The 23,588-nt window shown below is 31.8% G+C and overlaps 2 protein-coding genes across 2 annotated transcripts; both read left to right on the top strand.

Annotated features, from left to right (window-relative positions):
* Nucleotides 1-9,634: 9,634 nt before the first annotated feature.
* On the top strand, nt 9,635-10,754 carry LOC137807228 (pathogen-associated molecular patterns-induced protein A70-like). Its single transcript, XM_068607734.1, has 2 exons — nt 9,635-9,650; nt 9,746-10,754. The coding sequence occupies exon 2, from the start codon at nt 9,786-9,788 to the stop codon at nt 10,596-10,598; it is 813 nt and encodes a 270-aa protein (XP_068463835.1). The 5' UTR covers nt 9,635-9,650; nt 9,746-9,785; the 3' UTR covers nt 10,599-10,754.
* A 7,364-nt stretch (nt 10,755-18,118) lies between these two features.
* On the top strand, nt 18,119-22,177 carry LOC137805880 (cytokinin dehydrogenase 4-like). The gene is made up of 5 exons (XM_068605772.1): nt 18,119-18,777; nt 20,616-20,743; nt 20,967-21,233; nt 21,324-21,592; nt 21,677-22,177. Exons 1-5 carry the CDS (start codon nt 18,177-18,179, stop codon nt 21,963-21,965), a joined length of 1,554 nt encoding a protein of 517 aa, XP_068461873.1. The 5' UTR covers nt 18,119-18,176; the 3' UTR covers nt 21,966-22,177.
* Nucleotides 22,178-23,588: the final 1,411 nt, after the last annotated feature.

Raw genomic sequence — 23,588 nt, 5'->3', positions numbered from 1 at the left:
CTGGACAACCAACTGCATTACTACTTTGGTGTTAAAGATTCTTAATATTTTCTAACAACCATATATACTTTTTGACATTTTTTATCTCTATCAATTCATATATACATTTTTTAAATTTGAATAGAGATTTTTTATTCTTGAAATGAAACACCCATTTATTGAATGTCCAACTTTAAAACATGTGTATTTTAATTTAAAAATACACGTGCTCTGAATTACCATCTACAATTTCTAATACGTTAACATGCTTCAGCCATTCAACCATGACATTGCACATGAGAACCAAACCTAATAATGGTGTGCTTTTAAGAAGTTCCATAAAAAGCTAAACTGGGAAAAAAAATAAAAGTGATATTGTTGGCAATGTTTATTTACACATGCAACTAAATCTGAATCTCATTGCTTTAAATTGATAATTTTTGTAATCATCAAATTGACAATAGAAATAAAAAAAAAATATTTTTTAAGATATTGATTTAAATCTTTTTATTATTAGAACTAAATGCAACAAAAGGGACAACATATCTTTAATACACTAAAAAAAAATTACGAAATAAAAACTAATTTTAGAGACAAAATAATTAGTTGTTATAGTGACTAAATTAGAGATATTTTAGAGAATACAAATTTTTTTTATTTATAAATTAGTTTCTATTATTGTTAAATGGTTTCTAAATTAGTATCTAATTAGCAACCAAGATTTTTGCTACTAAATTTAGAATTAAAATAATTGGTAATTACAATTTTGGTTGTTAATTAGATACTAATTTAGAAATCATTTAATAATAATAGAAACTAATTTAGAAATGAAGTTTTTTTTAGTTTCTAAAATATTTCTAATTTTATTAGTATAACAAAAGTAGGAGTTAGTGTTTTTTATTTATTTATAAGAAATTGGAAGTGTAGTTATTGATTTGTCTTTATGACTTTGTAGATAACACTTTCAAGTTTTAAAGATTAATTATAACTCAATTAACTATTTTTTTCTATTTTTTAGCTGCTTTATTTAAAATATATAAAAATTAGAATTGAAGTAGTTTAGTTTAATTCTCATTTATTATATATTTCACTAAAATTTAAAGTCTGTATTGTTCTTAGGAATTAAATATTTTTGGATAGAACTTTTTATAAAAGATGTTTTTCATCTCCCTAAATTTGAGTTGAAGTGTTGAATATAATAAGACTAAATATATACTAAATGAAGATTCACTTACCTATAAATAGTATTGTTACATTTAGGGTGTGTTTGGATTGGGGAAGGAATTTGAGGGAGTGAATTTGAAATTATTTGGGAGGAAAGTGAGGTTGTTAAGATTGGGGTATGTTAGAGTAGATTTGTGAGGAAAATTTATTGAAGTTTGTAATTGATGTGATATTGTGAAATATTTTTAAATTTTTTTAAAATATACATAAATTTATAAATTTGATAAATAATAATTTTTTTAAAAATTATAAAAGAATTTAATATAAAATAATTTAGAAATATATATTAGAATTCAAATAAATTAAAATAAAAAATAATATTAAATTTAATAAAAATACGTATTATAATTAAAATTAATATTTTATTTATTATTTATTTTATTATAATATACAAATTAATATTAATAATTAATAAAAAAATTATAAATGTAATATATTAAAATATAATTTACATATATAATCAGTATGTAATTTATTAATTTTTTAAAACAAAAATAATATTAATTCACCTTTCCCTGCAAATAAAAATTGCTTCATTTTTTGTGTTTTTATTTTTTTGTTTTTCTAACTTTTCCTGCACTTCAATTTTTTTTGACAATCTAAGTCCGAAAACAAACAGGTCCTTAAATAAATAATGAAATAAAAGAAAAATCAATGAAAAATAAGTATGGAATTATATTTTTCTATATAATACATTAAAGATAAAAATATTCTGTTAAACTTAGTTGTTTAAATAAAAAAATATATTTAGGGTATTAAAGATGTTTCAATCATTATATAAAAGAGTTAGCTACTAATTATAACATTAAAAATAAAATAATACATCTATTTAAATTATATAATACTTAAATCTAGTTGTATTTAAGCAGTTGATAAATATATAATTAATTATAAGATAATTATTCATAGTATGTAATATTGGATGGAAGATATTAATAATAAACATTTTTACGGATATCTAAACTTTCTGATCAAGTTTAGGTTCACCATTTCACATCTTAAACTAAGGAGATCTATGTGAGAACCATTATTACACCAAGTTCAAGTTTGTATCAGACAATGCATTCTTACACCTAAACGAAGGTATGTTACCACTTAATTATAACTATCATGCTTCAAAATCTAAAATATTTAATAGTTCATAATATTTTTCATATTGTGATTGTTAGATGACATGCTCATATATATTTGTGACTCATTTGCACCTAAACGCAATAAACTAAGTTTTTTCAATATTATTATACATATTCACTTTTTCACGTACGAACTTATATATTAATATTGTTATTGTATTAGGGGCTGAGACATAATCTTCTATCAATTAAACAATTTATCATTTTGAGTGTGATTTTCATTTTTTTTTAGATTTCTCAACTAGTTTTCGGGCTTCAATTTTCGGTTAGGAGTACAACTACATAAAGTTCTCTAATGTTTAAGTAAATATTCGGGAGTGCTGTTACATAGCTGTTACTTTCTGTTGTAGTGGGTCTTTTACATAGGTCCTTCCCATATTTAACTAAAGGGTGCAGCCCCTATGTGACTTGACTTTTACTGAATAATATTCTTTTTCATCGTTTCACATTTACTCTTCTTAGTGTTATGGTATCAAGAGCAGGTTCATTTTTTTTTCTTGAATCTGATCATGTCTTCTTCATCTTCTCCTGCTTCCGATAACGAAACCCCTTCATCCTCTTCCTCTCTTTCTTCTCAACTTCGTACCTTTCCTACGTCTCTCACCCTGAAACTCACCGATGACAACTTCCTGATATGGAGTCAACAGGTTCTTGCGCAGGTCGAAGGTCTCAATTTACTCAAATTTTTGGAATCGTCTTCCGCTCCTCCGTCGTTTCTCTCTTCTGGTAAAGAAAACCCTAATCCCCTTTTTCTTCTACATACACAACAAGATAATCTTCTGGTTGCTTGGCTATTGGCTTTTATGTCGAATTCTTTGTTAACCAAAATGGTGGGTTTACGATCGGCTTATCAAATTTGGGACAAGCTGAATGTCTACTTTGCGTCCAATACCCGTGCGAGAGTTCGCAAGCTTAAAACCCAGTTGAAAACCCCTAAGCGGGATCGATCTATCAACGTTTATCTTCTTGACATCAAGCGAGTTATCGATTCTCTTGCGGCTGTTGGCTCCAAGGTTTCCACAGAAGATCATCTTAAAGCCATCTTGGATGGTCTTCCTGAGGAGTATGATTCGTTCATCACCTCTGTCACGTCCCGTCTTGATCCCTACACTGTTGAGGACATTGAAGCATTGCTCCTGGCTTAAGAAGAGAGGTTTGACAAATATAAGTCTCTTGATCGTCCTTTCATTCAAGCTAATACTGCATCTACTTAATGGAACCCTTCGGCCCCTTCATGATCTTCGTTTCGTGGAACCAATTTTCATGGCGGCCGTGGCTTTGCCCATCATTCCTTCAATAAACGACAACCACAATTTCGGGATTCACAAAAGAGTTCATGGAGTGGGGTTTTCGATTCTTCTTATTCTCAACCTCTTCGGGTTCAATGCCAACTCTGTTTCAAATTTGGCCACACTGCTCTTCATTGCTGGCACAGGTCTGCTCCTATTTTACCATCCAATGTTTATGCTAATACTGCCCGTTTTCAGCCTTCCTCTGTAGGTGACCATGAACCTTCAATTTTGGGAACCCCTTCCATCGTCACTGACCCTCTGTGGTATCCCGATAGCGGCACCACTCATCATATCACGCATGATTCCTCTGTCTTCTCCAAGAAAATGAACTATTCTGGTAACGATACTGTGCAACTGGGAAATGGGTTAGGTAGGAATATTCAACATCTTGGTTTTGTTTCTCAGTGCTCATCTGATTCTAATGCTTCCTTTCGTTTACATAACCTTTTGCATGTTCCTTCCATTAATAAAAATCTTATTAGTGTTTCTAAGTTTGCACGTGATAATAATGTGTTCTTTGAATTGTATCCTAATCAGTGCTTTGTCAAAAATCAGGATACCAAGGAGATTCTTCTCCAAGGAAACATACATGATGGCTTGTATGTTTTTCCCTCATTACATCGCTCTTTGCTACCCTCTGTTAATACTAGTTCTCACAACTCTGTTATGACTCCGTATGAATTGTGGCATAAAAGACTTGGTCATGCTTCATCTAGAACTGTTCAATGTGTAATGCGAATGAACAATATATTGTGTAATAAAAATTCTTCTTTTTGTGATTCATGTGTTATTGCCAAAAGTCGTCAATTGCCTTTTCCACTTTCACACACGGTTTATACTGCTCCTCTTCAGTTAGTTTTGTTGATATCTGGGGTCCCTCACATGTTACTGCGCGTGATGGATCTGTGTATTACATTGCTTTTCTTGATGCTTTTTCTAGGTATACTTGGTTGTGTCTTATAACTTCAAAATCTCAAGCTATTGCTATCTTTTTGCGCTTCAAATTACTTGCTGAAAAACAAACTGGTTTTCTCATAAAATGTCTTCAAACTGATAATGCTAAGGAGTTTATTTCCTTAACAAAAATCTTGCATGATCATGGTATTTCTCATCGTTTTACTTGTCCACATACTCACGAACAAAATGGATATGTCGAACGCAAACATCGTCATGTTGCTGAAATAGGTTTGGCTCTTCTTTCTGCTGCTTCTCTTCCTCTTAAATTTTGGGGTGAGGCTTTTATCTCTGTTGTTCATATTATTAATCTTTTACCAACGCATGTTTTAGATAATGTAAGTCCTCATGAAAAGTTGTTTTCATCTAAACCTGATTATACCTTTCTTCGTATTTTTGGGTGTGCATGTTATCCTCTCTTGCAACCTTATAATCAACATAAGTTTGATTTTAAGTCATCTTTGTGTTTGTTTCTTAGTTATAACAGTACACACAAAGGGTATGTTTGCCTAACTCCGTATGGGAAGACTATCATCTCAAGACATGTGATTTTTAATGAATATTTGTTTCCTTTTTCCAAACATGATAATCCTTTTGTTATTCATAATGAGAGTAATACTACTGCTTCTTCCTTTTCTTCTTTACCTATAATTTTGGTTTCTGTTCCTAATTGTTCCTCTCCTACAACTACACGCACTCAATCATTACCTATATCTACTGCTAATAATCATTGTCAGACTACTTCTCATATTCCAGTTACCAATCTTCATCCCATGGTAACTCGTGCTAAGGCAGGTATATCTAAACCCAAAATTCTCCATACTGTTGTGACTAATGACTCTTTTTCAGTCGTCCACCTACAAACAAGCTATGAAACATCCTCAACGGCTTCATGCAATGCAATCTGAATATCATGCTTTTGTTCAAAATAACACCTGGACTCTTACTTCTTTGCTTGCTGGTGCAAATTTAGTTGGTAGTAAATGGGTTTTCAAACTGAAATACAACTCTGATGGGTCTCTTCAACGCTACAAAGCTCGGCTTGTAGCCAAAGGCTTTCAACAATCTGAAGGCTGTGATTTTACTGATACTTTTAGCCCTGTCATCAAGCCAACCACTATTCGAATTGTCTTGACTATTGCACTAACCTCACGGTGGCCAATTCATCAAATTGATATCAATAATGCCTATCTCCATGGTGACTTATCATCTTCTGTCTACATGCAACAACCACCTGGATTCTCCACTGACCCTACTCTTGTTTGTCGACTGAATAAAGCCATATACGGTCTCAAACAAGCACCTCGTGCCTGGTTTGAAAAGCTCTCCACAACTCTTCTTCGTCTAGGCTTCGCTGTTGCTAAGAGTGACACTTCTCTCTTCACACGGTTTACTCAATCTCACACTATCTTTATCCTAATTTATGTTGATGATATCTCAGTTACTGGCAGTTCTTTGGTCTTAGTGCAGGAATTCATCAAACAACTAGGCTTATCCTTTGCCTTGAAGAATCTTGGATCGCTGCATTACTTCTTAGGAATCGAAGTTTCTTGGCTTAAAGACAATTTTATTCATCTATCTCAAGCAAAGTATATTAAAGATCTCCTACGTCAAACTAACATGGACAACTCAAAGCCCCAACCCTCTCTGATGCTTTCTTCTTTACGGCTTACAGTTGATGAATCTGTCTCTGTTGATGATCCAACTTTATATCGGTCTATTGTTGGTGCCTTACAATATTCTACTATTACCAGACCCGAAATCTCCTTCTTGGTTAACCGTGTTTGCCAGTATATGCATAAGCCACAAATTCATCATTGGAAAGCTGTGAAATGTATTCTGCGATACTTGGCTGGCACATCAACTCACGGTCTTCTCTTAACCCCTTCACCAAACTATTCTATCACTGGTTTCAGTGATTCAGACTGGGCCACGGACTTGGATGATCACAAGTCTACCACTGGATATTGCATATTTGTGGGTTGCAATCTTGTGTCTTGGTCTTCAAAGAAACAAAAAGCTGTCTCCAGAAGCAGTACTGAGGCTGAGTATAGAAGCATTGTCGCTGCCCTTGCTGATATTACCTGGATCCAGTCTCTGATGACGGAACTACGCATCCCTTCTTCCACTCCAATAATCCATTATGATAATCTCGGTGCTGTTCATATTGCTGCCAATCCTGTTCTGCATTCTCGTTCTAAACATTTCGAGCTTACTTACATTTCGTCCGTGACCGTGTTCAGCATAAACAGTTGTTGGTTGTTCATCTACCGTCTCAATTTCAAATCGCCAATGTTCTAACTAAACCTTTGTCAGGAACAATGTTTCAGAAATTCAAAGATAAACTTAGGGTGGTTGATAACTCACTGATAAGTTTATGGGGGGAAGGGGGTGTTAGATATAATACTGGGAGTGCTGTTACATAGCTTCTATTTTCTGTTGTAGTGAGTCTTTTACATAAGCCATTCCCATATATAACTACAGGGTGCAGCCCCTATGTGACTTGACTTTTACTGAATAATATTCTTTTTCACCGTTTCACATTTACTCTTCTTCTTACTGTTACAATAATAAATATTATATAATCTACATTTATATATAAAGAGAATTTTCCTGTTTAACTGCTCTTTTGATGTTTCTTAATTTTATCCTTATATCAATATTTATATTATTGTTTTATCTTGGACATTTAAGTCATTTCATTATTTTTTTAAGTAGTTAATAAATAAATAATTATTCTTATAATTAATTGGAAACTATTTTTTTTAAAACTGATATTTTATCATTATGTAAAAAACAGTTGTACCAGTTTTTTCCCCCACATCTTCATCTCTCTTAAAAATCATAGTTGTTATTCTTTCTTATCATTTGCTTTCTTATTCTTTTTTTTTTACAAAAAATATGAATGAATGGCAACAACAATTTCTTCACCAATGACTCAATCTCTGACTCCGTCAACAAAATTTGGTGGACGACCATTTTTGAATGTCTCGCGGAGGTGATCTGGATGTAGATGTGAACGAGGAGTAAACCAATTTATTCTTCTTCACTCCAATTACATCCTTCTTCACGAATCACCTATTCTTCTCATCACAAATGTGACATCGAAGCTTCTCCAAATTCGCTAATAGAATTTTGAGTCTATGATTTCTGACGCAATCTTTCTCGCGCGAGACAGAGAAGATGTTCGCTGCATCATGGAAAAATAACTATTAGGGAAGATTGAGTATTCGTAACTTTGATTTGCAATGGTAACCTGTTGTTTGTCCCGTCTTTCGCAATCAGACCTTTAAAGTCATTGCTTGGAGGCGGTGCTCACACTCTCTTCTTGTCAGGTTCACTTTTTATTCCTCTTTATCAAATTGATCATTCTTTCATTTTCTGTTATTTATTCGTTCCATTAAATTGAAAATTATTAATAAATATAAAATATTAAACCTTTTTTTAATTGTTGTAGTAATATTATGACTTTGAAAATGAATATTAATGATAAAAATAAAAAATTGTGAACACATATGCATAAGCGCATGTGTTTCCTTAGTAATAATAATGTACTATATTGTATGTAGTTTTACCTTGTTATATCTATTTATAAGTTTGATAAGTTTTTTTTAGTGTTGAACATATATTCAAATATTATGATGATTTATAATCTAATTTTTCATATAATTTAATCTTGTTTAACACATTTTTCGTTAGTATCTTCTTTTTATATGTTCGGTCGGTGCCTAGGATTCGGTCCTTACAAATACACACCATCTCGATATATAAAGCAGCATGTTCGACGTGATACCGTGATTTATAAGTAAAAATTTAGTCTTTTATTTTTCTAAAATTTGGTTGTCGTGATTAATGAAAGAAGAGTGATACTTGCTCTGATTATGGAACACACTATCTGTGGGATGCATCATAAGTTATGTAGTGAGTGAAGCAGCGGAAAAACAATCCTTCCAAGGGATTAATTAACTAATTAAACTTGGTAGTTCCACTTTAATTCAACTTTACTCCACACACTTGTTCATTATTAGTCTCCACCCTCCTTGCAAAGTTAAAATTGAAATCACCAACACATGTTAACCACTTGCCCTTGAGGTTAACAAATTCTGTCACCCCATACAAAATTTTGCACAACACATTATTTTATTATTTTCTTATAAACAAATTTATTTTAATAATTTTCTTATAATATCCAACCATTATCGCTCTAATTACAATAAAGGAAATACACAACACTAATTTTAACATATATTCTGTCATTAGTTAAAAATCATTAAAAACTGCAAAATTTTGTTTCTCACCTTTTATTTAATAACTGATACATGAAACCACATTGTCGTCAAGCTATATTTGACCCACAAAGATTTTAATATAAACAATTGATTTATTAAGTGGTAGACACGAAACAAAAGATTCAAGGAAAAGAAAATCAAGACATAAAATAAGAAGAACAAAAGATAAAATTAATAGAAGAAACTTGCAGAATTAGATTTCATACCAAATTTTATTTTTAATTTAACTTTTCTGTCTACATATTTTTTCGGTGTATTTAAGATAAGTTAGCATAACTTATGTTTCCTCCTGTAACAATAAATACGTATGAAGTTGAGTTGAGGTTTACTATATTGAATAATGTATAATGTGAAATATAACACATTAACAAACCTAATTTATTTACGATTTTTTTAATTTTCAACAAACATTAATTAATAAAAAGTAACACATTAAAAGAATATATCTTAGATTTAAAACAATACTTAATATATTAATTTCCAGGGGGACAAAGTATTATCCTTATAAATAATTACCTGTGTTAAGAAATAAACATGAGAAAGGTTAGTGTTTTTCATCTTTTGCACTATATAATCTATTTTATCTATAACCTTTTCTTTTGGTCTTAACTTGTGTTTCTGTATTTCTCTTTCTGGGAACTCATAGATAGAAAAATAATGGGTGTATTATTGTGTACGATGCTCTGTTCCCCATTTGATTAAGAGTAAAGGTTAGAGGATAGTGGTGTGGAACGTGGAGGGCTTTGGAGAAGAAAGAGAAGGACCAAGTTAAAAGAGAAGTAAACGTCAACCATAAAGCACTTCTGATATATCCGTATTCAATATTTTGCTTATATTTTCATTAAATTTTTTTTTTATGTGAAAATATTATAAGACAGCAAAGAAAGTGTTGGAGCTCAGCTAAACTCTCAGCAATGGCAGACCCAGCAAGTTTCATTGCCAGCTGGTTAACTCCCTCTTCCCTCTTCGTCCTCGTCAACCTCGTGATAGGAACAATAGCGATCACTTCTCGCTTCACTCCCAAAAACCAACACCACCACCCTCACCTCGCTCCTTCACCCTCCCTTCTCCAACGAGTCAGCTCCTTCAATCTCACTCACAACTATAACCATCATCACCACCAAGACCCAGACTTCACTCAGCCCCAACTCGTTCCAACACCCTCGTTATTGGAGCGAGTCACGTCCTTCAATCTCTCCTTCCGCAAACACACACCCTCACATGAAGAAACACAGCAACTCCAACCCGAACACGCCGAATCTAGAAACCCGGAACTGGTTCGGACACCCTCGCTGTTGGAGCGCCTCACTTCTTTCGATCTTTCTCTTCACAAGCAAGAACCCACACATGCACAAACACAACACGTGCAACCCGAACCCGAACCTGAACAGCCGGAACTGGTTCGGAGTCCCTCGCTCCTGCAGCGGCTACAGTCCATAAACTTGTCGCGTCTCTACCGATCAGAGTCCGTACACGGAGAGGATCCGAGTGGCGGGTCGGGTAAGACGGAGATGCGGAGATCAGCAAGCGAGAGGGGGGTCTCGACAGAGCGCGAGGAGGAAGAGGAGGTGGAGAGGCGGAGACCGCAAACGGCGAGGGTTGAAGGAACGTGGTGCAGAGAAGAGGAGGAGGTGGACGCTAAAGCTGATGATTTCATCAACAGGTTCAAGAAGCAGTTGAGGTTGCAGAGGATTGACTCTCTTCTTCGTTACAGAGCAGGTAACTGATGAAGAACGAAAACAGGGCATAACTTCGTCGTTTCTTCACCTTTGTTGTTACTTTGTACTATTATTAGTATAATACCAGTTTGTATTAAGAAACCATCACTTGGTCGGTATGCTAAAGTTCTTTTTATAATCTAAAAAGTTCTTCTTCTTATTTTATATCTGTATCTGTCAATAAAAATTATATTGGAATAGTAATATTAGAAAAATGATAAATATTCATTATTACGTGCACCGTGTTTTGTAACATATTAGTGATACTTATAGAATTATGAACTGGATGGCAATACTTTCATTCTTCTCTGGTTACAATATTTTTTTTAAACAGTTTCATAAGAAAGAAAGTTGAGAACAAATTCATTTTATTTAATGTTATTCAGTGTAAAACTATTTTTTTTTTACTTTTGTATTATATTTTTCATCTCACTAGTTTTATTTTTGAGTTTTGTGACTTTTAAAAAAATACAAAAAAAACGACATCATCAATAAAAAAATATAAAAAAACTTCAATCATAAGTAAAACTTACTTCAGTCATCAAGTAATTACTACAAACAATTACTACTACTTTAAAATAAAAACCATACTCAGAAAAATATTATTAAATTAAAAATAAAATAAAGTACAATAACTCTAGGAAGAATTTGCCTATATTCATTATTGACTACACCTAACTTTGCCTGCAATCTTTTTCTATCCAGAGACATAATTCTGGTAGAGAATATAGATATTTAAATGGGAAAAAATATTGGAATAGGATAAAATTATAATACATAATGTATTATTTTTTTAAATATTAATGTATTTTTATATTTAGAATTTTTTTTTCCGAAAATCTGTTGACATTCATAGGTGATTTGTTCCTCTCAACAAGAACTTATGTGTATCAGAGAAAAATTGAAGTAATTAACCACTTGTTTCGACGTTAATATTCGCCACGCGTGTTTGTTTTTACATTAATATTTATTAATATTTGTAAGTCAAATTATAAATTTAGACAGAAGGTAGAGTTTATTACTCCGATCTAAACATGAATCGTAAGCATTAAACTAAACAAAGTATTTTTCATTTTGATGAGGATTTGTGTGGTTGGAGGTAGAACCAAACAAACTATCGATGAATCAATTCTGAGATTTTTTTTTCTGTAATTATCGTTCATTTTGACCTGATTTTTATTAGAAAGCATTATATTATTAAAATTTTATCCCTTCATCAATCCGGATCTAATCCAAATTAGTGCTAATAATCATCATCTAATATAATATACAATATAAAATAAAGTTGTTACATATTTTCTTTTTCTGAGTTTAAATATGAAAAAATGTTATTTATAATGGATTTAAATGGAAGGCTTGAAAAAATTAGAAAGTTAAAATTGTAATTTGAATAAGGATGATTATGGCATAGATGTTGCTCAAACATTGAGTGGCAGGTTCACCTTCCACTTGTTAAAAAATACAGTTAAAATGGCTAATCTAACAATGAGGTTAAAATTCTATTTATGCCAAGGTTACAAAAATCTCTTTACTTTTATCTTTTTCTTGCTCTTATATTTATCTTTTTCTTTTCTTCCCTTTCACCAATGCTCTTTCACTTTTCATTTATTTATAGGCTAATAAGATTTGTACAAAATATTATAAAATTATAAAATAAATATGTATATATTTTTTTTATCGATAATAAATAAATAAAATTAATTACTAGGTAGATAGGAATTACCTTTCCAACCTCAACCAGTCCAAATGTAATTATATCATTCATAGAACACAAGCAACATATACCAATTCAAATTCCATCCAAATTACCTAAAACAGTTTAAATACGGGACACAGTTACTACTAGAAAAATAATAAATAATTACCGAAAAGTCAATCGGTCACTATTTTATTTACCGACCAATTTAGTAATCAACCAACATCGATGACTAATATGTTGGTGCATAGCGACTAATTTAGTGACTAATTATGTAACCAAAATAATGAATGAATTTGTGTTTGAAATTTATAATGATCGAATTTGTGATTAAAATCTGTTAAGGAATTTGTTTTTGAAGATAATATAAGATTTTTTTTTTCAAATTCATTATTCAAAGTTTTAGGTTGAAAATATCTTAGTCTATTAAATGGGAATCATTGTTTATTATAGTAGCTTATAACTTTTTGAAAGGCTGAAAAAATAGGTATTAAAACATCATTAACAATAGAGTTTATGTGAGTAGAAAAACTCAACAATTTTTTTAAATGTACATAAACATGTCCAAGTATCATTACTAACAGTAATTCTCACGGTGAATTTTGTTAATTATAGGAGATTAGGAAAAGAGAGATCAGTAGAAGATGTAGAAGGGTAAAGATCAAGTGATTAACCAAAGGAAAAGTGATAGAAACTACTCTTTTAAAATACCCTATTTTGTTTTTAAATTTTTATGAAAATCTATAAAAATTAATAAAAATATCATTAAATAAAACATAAGATTCATTTTTTTTTAATTTTTAAGAAATTATAACTAATTTAAAAGTTATGTCAAATAGCATGCTTCTAATGTTTTTATTAAGAAAAAGAAAAAGAAAAAGACTATCCCAGTTTCCAGAGTAGTATCAGAACAGTACATTCCTATGTTTCGAACGACCGTTTCTTCCTGCACCTCCATTCTTTCTTCTCGCATTTTTACAAATTTTCGAATTTTAAAAAATACTCCTTTATAATATTCTGGATTACATAATCTGGAAGTTTTTTTTTCAAATTTGTAATTAACTTTCGGATTACATAATCCATAAGTCTTTTTTCAGATGCTTATTTAGCTTCTGGATTATGTAATCCAGAAATCTTTTTTCAAAGGAGTTTCTGGATTACGTAATCCGAAAAATATTCTATGGAAGTGATACAAGAAGAATAAAAATATATTTTCATGTTGTGTAAGAAGATATGGAGGTGTAGGAAGAAACAGTCGTTTCGAACCTACTTTTGAGTCATGTGCTAAGGTCCGGGCCTTATTAGGCAATTTATCCCTCCACCATACCAATTTAAACATGCACCCAATCTTTTATGAAAATGACAAAAATTTCCTTCTAAATGACAAAAATAACCTTATAAAAAAAGGGTGTAAATAAAAATTACTTCCGATATCTTTTATCTGAAAATATTTTGGATTTTGATTTCCGAAACATATTTTTGAATTTCAGAAAATTTATCCAGAATATATTTTTAATTTTGTGTTCTAGATTTTTTTATTCGGAATGTATTTTTTTTTAATTATATTTACTATTCCGTATTTTCAAATTCGGAATAAAGGTTATTTTGAAATTTTTAAAAAATTGATATGATGTAGGAAGAAATTGAAATTGCCGCCTTATTATTGTGCTAGCTTTGTTTGGGCACCAATGTCTTATGGGCTCTGGGTTGTGCATGCACTCATATAATTTGAAAATTCATTTTTACCGTTTAAAATTGCATTTCAATATATATAATCTGAAATACATAATATATTTTATAATGTACAATCGAAAATATTTTTTTTTGTAATTTTTAAAATGTATTTATATATATTTTGAATTAATTTCAAATCCAACTATCAGTTATTTTTTGTATTTAAAACATAATTTATTTAATATTAAGGTTTTTTGAACAAAAAAATATTAATCAAATGTAAAATCAATAAATAATGATGTTATCTCATATATTAATAATGAATTTTTTTATACAATATTAATGTCAAATTAAAAAATGCAAATCCTAAGTTGTAGAACGATGTCCTGTCGCTTTATTCGTACAACTCATGGACGTTTTGTATAAATGGTTCCCTTAATCGTGATACTACATGCTAACTGTAATACACTGTACTATGAGTTTCATCCTATAAGGAAGTACCTTTTGTCACATGTTCATAATCGATCGTACCTTACAGAATGTCAACAATCCTCTTGAATATATCCTACTTTTATTAAGCCAGTGATTAGGCACTTAAAAATAAAAGCATTGTAACATAATAATGGAAATAACTCACCTGATAAGCATGCTCCTACTGTGATGGCGGTTGTGTCTGACCATCATCTGAAATATGTGGTCGATTACACAACAATATATATAGTCAATCTTCATTTGTCTGTGGAAGTATGTAGGGGTGTGACATTGATCTGAACTCGTGCATGTATCCAACTACACAAGCTAAGGGATGTGAAACTAGTGTCACGATAACAAGATGGTCGACAAAGTGCATCTATCGGTCATCAATGACACCTCCTTCAAGATGGTTGAGGAATTGTCTGCTCATACCTAAACTGGTGCAGAACACGCTTGGGCAAATAACATTGTGAGCATGTCTCAAGCCAGATATATCATGTGAATATGGCTATAAGCTCAAACGATTGACTAGCTCGATGGTCATCGTAAGGACTCAAGAGCACTGCAACATGAGTAAGGCTGTTGATTTGAATGCAAACTGTACATGGCGTTCAATAACGTAACGACACGTCCAAGGGAGGAACACCTGATATGTGAGAGTGATATCCCTGACTCCCATCCTGGGAAGTATTCATATATCCACGCTTGATCCATTATGAATTGAATATTATTCATATATTTAATTGAAAATAAATCTAAATTGTTCAAATTATATATATTATTTACCTGTAACAACGAGACATAATCCCCCAACTACTTTGTCTGTACAAAACAAGCATTTCCTAACTGTCGTACATGTGGGTTGGTGCATCAACTCCCTATGTGTATCCACCACACATCCTCAAATTGTAGAATAACAACAAGTAAGACACGCCAATTGATGTCACACTTTTATCAATAAAACTTGTGCACCTAACTAGATGCAACAAATAAGCATGAGTTGCGAACTCCCGTCTATGATGTATGATGCAATTCTCGTACACTTTGTGCAACCAACTCATAGGACATAAGCACCACAACACTGCCTTAACTTTGTTGCGGTGTTATCCCAAGTAGCTCAACTAACAATGATGATGTTGATGTGAAATCTAATGTCACATACAAACAAAACTACTCCACAATGGGGAAATGTAGTAATGTAGACACATTATCTAGAATGATGGTCATCTCATAAGCAAAGTGGTAGAAACTATTGGTGTCGTGCCACTTTTCAACATAGGCTGATATGAGATTTTTATCAACGGTTTTATAACTAATGTTGAATAGTGTCAACAACTCATTTTAAACACCATGGTCTCAATTTGGGGATGATGGATCTCAAACTTATGTAGCTTGTGCCCATGGGAGATCAACTTTAATTCCTCTCAATCCTCACCCTTCCAACAATGTATTAGTAGGTCCTTAGTATACCCTACTCTAACTTGCTCATGCTCTTGTGTAGCATGTAGTGACATGACATCATAATCAATGACAATGACAACTTTGCTATTTCTTTTACAGACCAACAACATCCGTCATTGTTTAGCTTGTGTTTGTGATGATGATCCACCTTCGATCTTGATCATATCTTAGAAAATAATAATAACAAACAATCAATAATTTTTTGGATTCTATAACCTGAAATGTATTTATAGATTCGAAAAACCAAATTAAAATCAGACCAAAAAAAAAAAACCCATAAATACCTACCTCTTTAACAATTTAACGACAATAATGACCAATGTAGTTTTAACAATCGCTCCCACTCAAGTACGAAGGAAGCAAAATTGGAAGGGGTGAAGTTAGGGGGTGCAGCAAACAAGGTAGAAGAAGAGGTGGGAGAGAAGTAATGAGAAGGTAGATTAATTAAATATAAATATAAGGAAGGAGAGTTTGGTCTTTTCACAAACACTAAGGGGGTGCACTTATAATTTATGGAGTTGTAGAATGCTGAGCCCATATCTTCTTAGCATCATTCAACTATCAAAGACCATAACAAAAACCATTATTCAAAAATATATATTTTTTATAGACAGAAGAAAATCATTTTTTTTATCATCATGCTTTAATTTACAGCATTCGATGAGTACAAGGTTTCTCTCAAACACCAGAGTACGTACAAAAAAAAAAAAACCCCAGAGTACGTACAAGTATGAATCTGGATCCTCTATATGGTTTATTATTAAATTTAACTTAATGAGACAAGGAACTGATTAGTTTTTATTTCAATTATATATTAAGTAATAAACAATTGTCAAAACTCGTGATACTCATTAACAGGAGATAATCCATACCCTCCAATATATTTGAACTAAGCATCAACTTTAAATCACATCCAACTTTATTAGCTGTGAAGGAAAGACTTTTAACAAGTTTCAGTGATGGTGATTGTACCATACGAGAAATACTTTTGCAATCTTAAATGGGCCACGAATAGAAAAATCGTGGTAAGGGTTACGGTCCAAGTCAGAAGTTTGGTTCAACTCTTGAGAAGTTTGTCTACACAATGAGGTACATGTGTGATATGACCGTATATAGTGTTCAAACCATTCCGTGTATCATGTTTTCTAGAGATTGGTGATGGCAACAGTGACAAAATTAGGCTTACCTTGTGACTAATTCTATTATACATGCCTTAAATTGTGTCACTCAGAAACATGTTTTCTTCCCAAAGTTGGAAGAAATTCATAGTTGAGCACATGGAGCAAGTGACATGCTTCTCAGTACGCACAAGATAATTCTAACATACTTTCTTTCATTTTGGTTCAGCACGTGAAAGATCTTTTTAATCACATTCTTGAAATACACTCCAACTATATTAGTCATAAAACGTTTACCACATATATACGTGATGAAGTGTAAAGGCCAGGTCTTAGAAGTTTTATAAAATCTCCCTCTCAGTTACTTCACGTTGCAGCACAAAGAAAAAGAAGCATACCCTAAAAGGCGGTTATGTTATCGAAGAAAACTAAAATTTAACAGGGAACCAAGAGATTATGATTATAAAAAACAAAGTCAATGAAACACACAAGTGTGTTAATGATGGAGGTACACTAACAGCATAGGTGGTTACCTAATAAACTTCACACCAATGCTAATTAATATAATTGAGCAAATGTGGACTTTAATCATTGTCAATGCATGATTTTATTTTTCTCATATTCTGTGTCACAGAGGTTTTCCGGCACAGGAATGTTAACTGATTTGCGTATCAGATAATTATGATTATGTCAACTGTGAACAAATTATTGGTTGACCATGACAAATTGTCACACGTAATACCGATTATTAAATGAAATTAGTGTAAAGTCTCCCATCTCCAAATGTAAATAAAGGAAAAAACAAAGCTTCATCTTCAACATTTGACTATAATTTTATAAACTCCGTCCAAGGACTAATTTATGCTATGATCGGCCAAAAGATTATGCAGCCAAACAAGTGGATGAAAATGGAAGTTTCAGCAGCCTAAAGCGTGCAAATGAAAAAGCAAATTTACAACATTAAAGGCGTATAAATCTAAGCAACAACAATACATATATATGTATATACAATATTATAGTAGATCACGACGTCGTTGCATTCGCCAAAAAATCATCTTCTTCCTCTTGTTTCCTATAAATACATGTAACTAAACAAGAACACTTTCATAGCAATATTCAAAGCAATAGTGCATTAACCAAATTGAGTCCCTCGTCTCTCCCAAAATGGCAAGTTATTTTAGATTTTCGAAAGCTTTGGTTATGCTAGGGTTAACCTTCGTAGTGCTCACACAGGCACAATCACAACCTTGGTCATTACTCCAAGCACCAAAAGACCTAACCCTGAAGCTTATTCGTGATCCTGTGACCCTTTCACTAGCCTCAACAGACTTTGGCCACATAGTTCATGACAACCCTTTTGCAATTTTTTCTCCATCGTCCATTAGTGACATCTCTCTGCTGATAAATTTCTCGAATTCTCTCCCCATCCCTTTCACCATAGCTCCTAGAGGGCAAGCACATTCGGTTAACGGACAAGCCATGACAAATGACGGGGTTGTGGTGAACATGACTGAGTTGAATGGGTTTAGAAACGGGTCTGGGATTGTAGTAGTGTCTGATGGCACTCCATATGCTGATGTGGGTGGAGAACAAATTTGGATTGATGTGTTGCATGCAACACTTGAGCACGGACTCACACCACTCTCTTGGACTGACTACTTGTTCTTATCGGTTGCTGGAACTCTCTCCAATGCAGGGATTAGTGGCCAATCCTTCAGGTTTGGTCCTCAGATTTCCAATGTTCATCAATTGGATGTTGTTACAGGTATGGATTGTATAGTCTCTTCCCCAGCTAATAATTAACTTTTCCAGATAAATTTCCTTAAACATTGCATTAAAGTTCATCACAATTAACACATTCGAAAATCAAAATATGAGGATTCGTTTGTCTTTCTCTTCTACACATTCACACATCTATAAAGATGGATTCAAAGTTTTATGATCTAAAATTCTTTAATACTTCATTCACAAAGTGTAATATGTGTGTATGTATTCATTTAATCTATTAAAATGTAATATTTTTAAAAAAAATTTATAAGACTAATAGTTATTTATTTTCTTTGCTGTTTGATTTTTTTTTAATGTTTTTTTATAACTAATTATAACTTAATGGTAAGAGTGATGAAAAGAATATTTTATATTATTGAATAAAATTATACTGTCAACGTACTAATTGATTGATCATCTCTATCCTTTTATTACACCAACTAAAAAATTCGGGGAAGGATCAAACAAACGTCAAAAATAATGGAAGACATACGTAATATATTTATTCTATTTTTTTTATCAGCAAAAGAATATATTTATTCTATATGACTATCATTTTTTTAAATTCCATAAATACATTCATTAAACTAAGACACCTTGAACATCTTATTATTAAAAAAAAAACATCAGATGAATGGGTTTTATTAAATGAACTCAGAATTCAATTAAGCTAACTTGATAGGTCACATCATATCTTTACAGAAGATTTTAACCTTGTCTCTTTATGATGTATGAATTGACCATCTCATTAAAAAATTGATGCGGGTTATGAGATTTAGTAGCTCTTTTAGGAGTTTGCTAGGTTCAAAATCTTATCTCTTTTATTTACAACTTAGATTATGTCAACTGTCAAAGTTAACTAAAATATGTGTGCTGTAGTATATTTTCTCCCTAACAGAAAAGAAGAACTGTCTATTTTTCTAGATAATATTTTTTTTGAAAAAAGGGTTTCTGGGGATTGATCTTCGGTTTAGATTATAACCAAAAGAACAGCAAAAATGTCCTTGGGTTTTGATTCTTCACCATTATTGCAGTTTAAATATTTTCTGTGTGCTACTTTGTTTATGATTGATTCCTTAACAGTCTTATGAAATCAAACCAAGAAACAGACATGAAAAAATATGTATAAAATTGTAATTGTCACGTGACTTCATCATATATTTACCAAGATTCCATATCACTCAATGATTACATCAAAGATAGACTGAGACATGAAATACTACACTGTTTATTTTCCTATTCGACCGGCTTGGATTGAATACGCAAACAATTTCTGCGGACTAATCTTTTGGTCTTAAATATGTCCTCACCCAACTAATTGTCAGCACGCACTCTTGCTTCTCTTTCTCAAATATTTCCCATTTTAATGAATAACAACCATCTCTTCAAATTAACAATTGCACTTTATTATTCCCTGCTTAGTTTTGGGAAAATCTTCTTTAACAAATACAAGTCAACTCTCTTGTAGAGTTTTAGGACTAAGGAAACTAGGAAAAAATCTACTCCTGGATTTTCGACTTTTGCCATTGGTACTCTGGCAAGTGTACTCAGTATTCATCATTCAATTAATCTACTATTACATATTTAATGAGTGAGGTAAGACAATCGAGAAATGATTTTCAAGTTGTAAATAAATAATTGTAAATTAAATTTTATGCTAGTTTGGTGCCTGTGTGTAAGGGATGCTGGTTTTTATTTACATATCAGCAAATAGAGTTGTTTTTGGAAGCAGAAAACACATTTATGAAAGCAAGAAACGTGATTTTACTCATTAGAAATTTGTACATTTTTTCATTGGGCACACTTGATACACATGTTTATACCTGGCTTCGACAGGGAAAGGAGACCTAGTGACATGTTCTTCGGAGAACAACTCAGAGTTATTTTATGCCGTCCTAGGAGGACTAGGTCAATTTGGAATTATAACTAGGGCAAGAATAGCTCTTGGACCTGCACCAACTAGGGCAAGTATCATATTCTTTTATTCATTTAATTATTTATCATTTGAAAGAATAAAAGTAAAATATGTAAATTCCATGGACACCTCTTTTATATGGTTAGTAAGTCACCACAACCAGTTGCTTTCAAGTATTCTACGTTTACATGCCCAAAACAAAGAAAAATGTTTACAACATTCTTCAATATCATGCTTAATTAATGAAAAATCATTTGCCTAATTTCTTGCAGGTGAAGTGGCTCCGTTTGCTTTACAACAATTTCTCTGCTTTTTCTGCAGACCAAGAACACTTAATCTCGTTGAATGGAAGAAACGAGACCATTGCAGCTGATTATGTAGAAGGTTTCCTTCTGCTAAATCAGCCACCATTGGATCTTTCCTCTTTTCCAGCACCTGATCAACCTCGTATATCTTCCCTAGTAACACAATACGGCATCATCTATATCATAGAGCTTGTGAAATATTACGACAATAGTACTCAAGAACACATTGAAGAGGTAATTAACTAATTTAGGAACTAAACTTTTATGATCAATATATCTGTGAAAGACTTACGTTAGTTATTATGTTTTTATTTCATTGAATAGGAAGTAGAACTTTTGGTGGAGGGGTTGAAGTTTGTTCCTACGTTTATGTTCGAAAAAGATGTATCATACGAAGAGTTCCTGAACAGAGTTCATTCTGACGAGCTTTTCTTAAGATCACAAGGACTTTGGGATGTCCCTCATCCTTGGATAAACCTCTTTGTTCCAGGATCTCGAATCTCAGATTTCAATGAAGGTGTGTTCAAGGGCATTATTCTGAAGCAAAATATAACTGCAGGAATTGCGATAATCTACCCCATGAATCGATCCAAGTAAGTTTTGAGAGAAATTAAGCATGTTTGATTTGGAATAAATAGCTAGTATAATTAATGTAAATGCATGTAATTAATTCACAGGTGGAATGATAAGATGTCTGCAGTTACACCTAATGAAGATGTTTTCTATGCTGTGTCACTTCTTCATGCAACTGGGTTTGATAAAGTGGAGGAATTTCAAGCTCAAAACCAACAAATATTAGATTTCTGTGAGGATGCTGGTATTGAGATCAAGCAATATCTTCCCCAAAACAAAACAAGGAAAGAATGGATGAAACAGTTTGGCTCCAAATGGAAAATTTTCCAAGAAAGAAAAACTCAATTTGATCCCAACAGAATATTGTCACCTGGACAGAGGATTTTCAATTAAATATAAAATAATCAAGGATTCAATTTAGTCTAATTTGTTGTACAGGTGTTACTAAAGCACTTTATATACCATACAGTAAGTAATGTCTGTATAATATTTGGATTAGACATAAGACTTAACATCAATTACGTAGATGTAGCAAATAAAAGTACTCACTATATGTTTATATTCCTTCCAATATTATAATCAATTTAGTTAATTGGTTTCCACCATATCATTACAATCGTTTTCTTTACTCACATTCATCTCCTTCACTTACAATCATCTCCTTCGTTCACACCCTTCTCCTAATTCTTTCATTCATACTCATCTACATCACCCACATTCATCTCATCCATAACACTCACCCCTTCATTTATTATATTTATATATATATATATATATATATATATATATTTTTTTTCGCTTATATTTTATTTTGTTAAATATGTAGTGTTTTACGAGATTTTTTTCTATACATTACTCTCATTAGTGTTGGTTTTTACGAGATATTTTATAAATTTAAATTAATATTAAAAATATATTTTATTTAGTATGGACCAAGTGGACACTAAATTAAATAAATTTTAAAATAAAAGATATTAGCGTGAAACAAACTGACACTAAACTAAATAAATTTTAAAATAGAAAATATTAACGAGGACTAAACAAATGCTAAATTAAATAAATTTTAAAATAAAAAACATTAGTGTGAGTCAAATTGACGTTAAACTGATAAATTACTTTAATTAAAAAAATCAATTTAAGAATAAGTTACTTAGATTCGATCTTTAAAATTGATCTTCAAAATTCGATACATGCTATGTAAATCCGATGTTATTGGTTAATTAACATCGACATTTACTTGTTAGCGTGAACTTTTAGTTGATGCTAAATAATTATTTTATTGTTGTGTAAAAAATTATTATTTAATAACAAAGTGACAGTTTTTATTATTAACTGTAACACACTACTTTGATCTTATTATAATTAACATATGGAATGGAATGTGACAAAGTAAAAGAAGAAGCAAAGAGAGAAAGCATGAAAATACAAATATGGTTTGAAAGGAAGATAATAAAAATCTAAGCATTGAAAATTTGGAAGTCAACCATACATACATGAGATTTTTTTTATAAAGATAAAAAATTTATTGTATAGTCAGACCTATTTTATAGTGGAGAGCATTTACAAGATTATTTCTAAAATTTTTTCCTTTAGGCCAAAGAAGATGATGAATAAAGTCATTGATCTTAGGCAATTTGTTTTCCTCGAAGGAAGGAGTTTATTGGATAGTGTTTTAGTGGCTAATGAAGTGTTGGAGGAGGTGAAGCGGAAAAAAAAAGCTGTCTTTTTTAAGGTGAATTATGAGAAGGCGTATGAATCGGTGAGTTGAGAATTTATCTTTTACATGATGGACAAACTTAGGTTTTGCGAGAAGTGGATTTCCTGGATTAAATCTTGTTTGGAATCCGTGACGGTGTCTATACTAGTAAATGGTATCCCGACTAAGGAGTTTACTCCAAAGAAAGGTTTGAGGCAAGGAGATCCTTTAACACCGTTCTTCTTTCTTAAAGCATCCAAAGGACTACTTGGGGTTTCTAGGAATGTGGTTGACAAAAGCTTGTTTGAGAGCATTGAGGT

The sequence above is a fragment of the Phaseolus vulgaris genome, chromosome 3 (genome assembly GCF_000499845.2).
Source record: "Phaseolus vulgaris cultivar G19833 chromosome 3, P. vulgaris v2.0, whole genome shotgun sequence".
Classification (NCBI taxonomy): domain Eukaryota; kingdom Viridiplantae; phylum Streptophyta; class Magnoliopsida; order Fabales; family Fabaceae; genus Phaseolus; species Phaseolus vulgaris.
This window is presented reverse-complemented; position numbering and strand designations above follow the sequence as displayed.